At 52.3% G+C, this 4396-nt stretch overlaps 1 protein-coding gene across 1 annotated transcript; it reads right to left on the bottom strand.

Moving 5' to 3' along the window:
* Positions 1-3515: 3515 nt before the first annotated feature.
* LOC104915483 (olfactory receptor 14A16-like) lies at positions 3516-4319 on the bottom strand (the record flags this gene model as incomplete). The annotated part of the gene is made up of 1 exon (XM_010726379.3): positions 3516-4319. A coding segment is annotated over one exon (804 nt), but the record flags the coding sequence as incomplete, so codon positions are not given.
* Between the last annotated feature and the right edge of the window lie 77 nt (positions 4320-4396).

Raw genomic sequence — 4396 nt, 5'->3', positions numbered from 1 at the left:
GAGGGCAGCCAGGTAGATGCCCAGCAAGAGCCAGAAGTGCAGGAGCTGCAGCTGCCGCGTGTCTGCCAACTCCAGCAGGAGGAACTCGCTGATGGAGCTGCTGTTGGGCATCTGCAGTTCCTGGGCATGGAGTCCTGCTCAGAGTGCAAGAGACAATGACAAGTCAAGACCCTTTTCAGAGTCACACCTTTTGCTATACTATAAAAGGTTTTCTTTCTCTTAGGACAATGTTCATTTAGCTCCATTACTTGAATTCAATTTCATGAAGTTCAGCATTTGGTAAGAAAAAGAAGCTGAAGGAGCTTTTGACTTCCTCTCATTTTCTAATGTTACCCCATTTTTCCTCTGTTTCTATATCTTATATCTTTACACCAACTGCTCCTAAATCATCCAACATGAACCTCTGTGCACTTCAATTTTTGTTAGAGAAAGTTGTCTGTGTGCAGGATTTGTGCATTATCAGTGTCTGCAGAAAACAACGATAATTTCAACTGGTTCCATCCTTCGAGAAAGGAGTGACTGGAAGCACATTCTGTGTGACTGCTCAGAATGGAAGTGATGGAGAAAAGTACAGTTCAGGAGTCTCAGCGCTGTGTTCAAAGATGGCATCCACTATTAGATTTCTACCTTTAATCCTTTACACTTCCTGAGAACAGGGAAAGGAAAATCCCTGCCTTATCTCTCCTCTCGCAAAGTGCCCTTGGGAACAACCAGTGGTGCAGTGTAGCTGTGATCTCCCTGCCCCAGGCAGCAGCTGTGGCAGCAGAAGGCCCCTGCCCTGCCCTGCCCTGCAGTGCCGGGGGGCTCCTTCCCCCCACACGTCTCCCCGCAGCTCCCGGGCAGCTGAGTGCTGAGCCTGGCAGGCGGCAGAGTCCCTGCCCCGGCACACAGCCCTGGGCCACAGCAGGGACCTGCTCTGCACGACAGCCCTGGGCACCCGGCTGCAGCCCGGCTGCACAGCCTGCAGCCGTCCTGGCACACGCAGCCCTCAGGGCTGTGCTCTCATGCTGCAGCAAGGAAGACCTTGGCGCAGGCTTTTATCCGAAATAAAGACTTATGGAGTGCCTTCAGCCTGACCTGCAATGGGATGTCCCAGATATAGTGATTCCTGCATTAAAGCCTCTGCATTGCCTGCAGCCAGAGACTTACCTTGTCAAGGGCTGTGAGAAATGCTCCTCCAGTGAGCTCACAGCCTGCTAGCATGCCACACAGCCTGTCAGCTCTCTTCCTTCTTTCCTCTACCTGTCTCTTGCAGACCATGCCCACAGTCCTGTTGCATGCTGCACAGGAGCTGCTCCCTGCTGCACTGCCCACTTGTAGGAGCTCCCTGTGTCCCAGGAGCCCATGACAACTCAGCAGCTGAGGATCTTCCCCACTGATCTCCCCTGAGATGTCCATGTGTCTCCATGGCCATCAGATCCTGAAAGAGAACACTGTCATGACTGCACTTTGAAATCTGCTGAATTAACCACCAAATGTCCAGTGTACAGTGACCAATTACAGACATATGGTTAGTCCTACCAGAGAGTTTGCTGAAACAAAAAGGACACACGGACCAGGACAGTGGACTTTCTCTAGACAGGGCAGTGATCCAGCGGAGGCAGTGCAGGCATCTCATCCCTTGATGGAAACCGTAAGGCTGAAATGGGATTAAGCATCCCATGGACCCACGGGAGTTTCAGGGATTCCTCTGGTTCAGTTCAGATGTGCACAAGGAGTTGCCTGCATGCGAGCTCCTGCTCTGAGTCCTTGGTCCTTCAGCAGGGAGTCAGTTGCTCACACACAGAGCCTGGGTGATGACCAAGGTGCCTGGGGTGCTGCTGGATGTGTGCTAGTGCTTGTAAGGTGTGTGGGAAATCCCTGAGACAGACACGTCCTTCCTGAGCTTCAGCTGAGGGCCATAGAGGGAATAGAGGATTTCTTGGCCATCCTACATGACAGCAGACCCCTGCACTTAGGGCACCCACGTGTATCTTTTTCACCCGTCTTTATGGAGCTTGCAGAGTTATGCAGCTGACTAAATGACTGAGCTCTCAAAAGAAGAGCCAGATCTTTCTCTGTTCTCCATCTGCTCCATATTCTGGAGCTGAAGGCACTACAGAGCTGACACACATCTTTATTCTTCAGCTGAAGAAACATCAGTTTTCTATGGTCCTCCTTGTGAATGGCATCAGAAGCAGCCTGGTGCCATGCCAGTTCCCTGGGCTGTCCAGCACACTCACATGCAGCTGCAAATGCAGCACAGGGCCTCAGGAAAGCCATGCCCAGGAGTGTCCGTGCTGCTTGGACAACCCTGAGTCCCACAGTGGGTCTAATGCCCATGTGCCACATTCTGAAGACATATACTGTCTGAGGGACTGTGATGGTCCCTCACCACATCCTTCTCTCTGAATTGGAGAGGTATGGATTTGAAGGCTGGACTATTTGATGGATTAGGAATTGGCTGGTGAGATGCAGCCAAAATGTAGTGATCAATGGGTCTGTGTCAGGGTGGAGACCAATCACAAATGGTTTCCCTCATGATCAGTGTTGGCATGGATGCTCTTCAACATCTTCATCAAAGGCGCAGATGATGGCATCGAGTGCACCCTCAGCAAGTTTAAAAATGGCACCAAGCTGAGCGGTGCCGTCGATCCATTGAAGGGAAGGGAAGCCATCCAGAGGGACCTGGGCAGGCTGGAGGAGTGGGCCCATGAAAAACGAATGAGGTTCAACAAGGCTGAGTGCAAGGTGCTGCACTTTGGCTGGAGCAATGCAAGGTGTTTATACAGACTGGGCGAAGAACCGCTTGAGAGCAGCCCTGCAGTGAAGGACTTGGGGGTCCTGGTGGACGAGAAGCTGGACGTGAGCCAGCAGTGTGCGCTTGCAGCCTGGAAGGCCAACTGTGTTCTGGGCAGCATTAAAAAAGGGGTGGCCAGCAGGGAGAGGGAGGTGATTGTCCCCCTCTACTCAGCTCTTGTGAGGCCCCATCTGCAGTGCTGTGTACAGGCCCCCCCAGCATAGGGAGGACGTGGAGCTCTTGGAGCGGATCCAGAGGAGGACACTGAGATGATCAGAGGTTGGAGCACCTCTGCTGTGATGAAAGGCTGAGGGAACTGGGATTGTTTAGCTTGGGTAAGAGAAGGCTGCAGGGAGAGCTCACTGTGGCCTTCCAGTACTTGAAGGGAGCGTATGAACAGGAGGAGGAACGGCTGTTTATGAGGATGGATAGTGACAGGACAAGGGGGAATGGTATTAAACTGAGACTGGGGAGGTTTAGGTTAGATATTAAAAGGAAGTTTTTCACCCAGAGGGTGGTGATGCACTGGAACAGGTTGCCCAAGGAGGTTGTGGATGCCCCATCCTGGGAGGCATTCAAGGCCAGGCTGGATGTGGCTCTGGGCAGCCTGGTTAGGTGATGGGCAACCGTGCCTGAGGCAGGGGGGTTGAAACCAGGTGATCATTGTGGTTCTTTTCAATATGGGCCATTCTATGATTCTATGATAAAACAGGCATGTTACAGAAAAAACTGTGAGTCATTTATTCAGACAGATGAGAAGACGACCCCTGCTGATATTTGTCCATGACATCATTTTCCTCACTGCATCCCTGAGCTCCTGGTTCCGCATACTGTAGATGAGAGGATTCAGTGTTGGAGGCACCACAGAGTACAGAAATGAAACCACCAGATCCAGGGATGTTGAGGAGATGGAGGAGGGCTTCAGGTAGGCCAGAAAGTCAGTGGTGACAAAGAGGGAGACCACAGCCAGGTGAGGGAGGCATGTGGAGAAGGCTTTGTGCCGTCCCTGCTCAGAGGGCATCCTCAGCACGGCCCTGAAGATCTGCACATAGGACACAACAATGAATATAAAACACCCAAGTATAGCAAGAACACTAACTATAATAAATCCAATTTCCCTGAGGTAGTCTGATTCTGAGCAGGAGAGCTTGAGGAGTTGGGGGATTTCACAGAAGAACTGATCCACAGCATTGCCTTGGCACAGAGGCAGTGAAAATGTATTGGCAGTATGCAGCAGAGCAAAGAGAGCCCCAGTGTCCCAGGCAGCTGCTGCCATGGTGGCACAAGCTCTGCTGTCCATCAAGCTCCCGTAGTGCAGGGGCTTGCAGATGGCAACGTAGCGGTCATAGGACATGATGGTGAGAATGCAATACTCTGCTGAAAACAAAAACAAAAAGAAGAAGACCTGAGCAACACATCCAGCGTAGGAGATGTCCCTGGTGTCCCAGAGGGCATTGGCCATGGCTTTGGGGAGAGTGGTGGAGATGCAGCCCAGGTCGAGGAGGGCGAGGTTGAGCAGGAAGAAGTCCATGGGGGTGTGCAGGCGGTGGTGGCAGGCTACGGCTGTGCTGATGAGGCCGTTGCCCAGGAGGGCAGCCAGGTAGATGCCCAGCAAGA

Source organism: Meleagris gallopavo (assembly GCF_000146605.3).
Source record: "Meleagris gallopavo isolate NT-WF06-2002-E0010 breed Aviagen turkey brand Nicholas breeding stock chromosome 8 unlocalized genomic scaffold, Turkey_5.1 Chr8_random_7180001956914, whole genome shotgun sequence".
NCBI classification, from domain to species: Eukaryota; Metazoa; Chordata; class Aves; order Galliformes; family Phasianidae; genus Meleagris; species Meleagris gallopavo.
The sequence above is the reverse complement of the archived record's forward strand: the minus strand, read 5'-3'. Positions and strand labels throughout refer to the sequence as shown.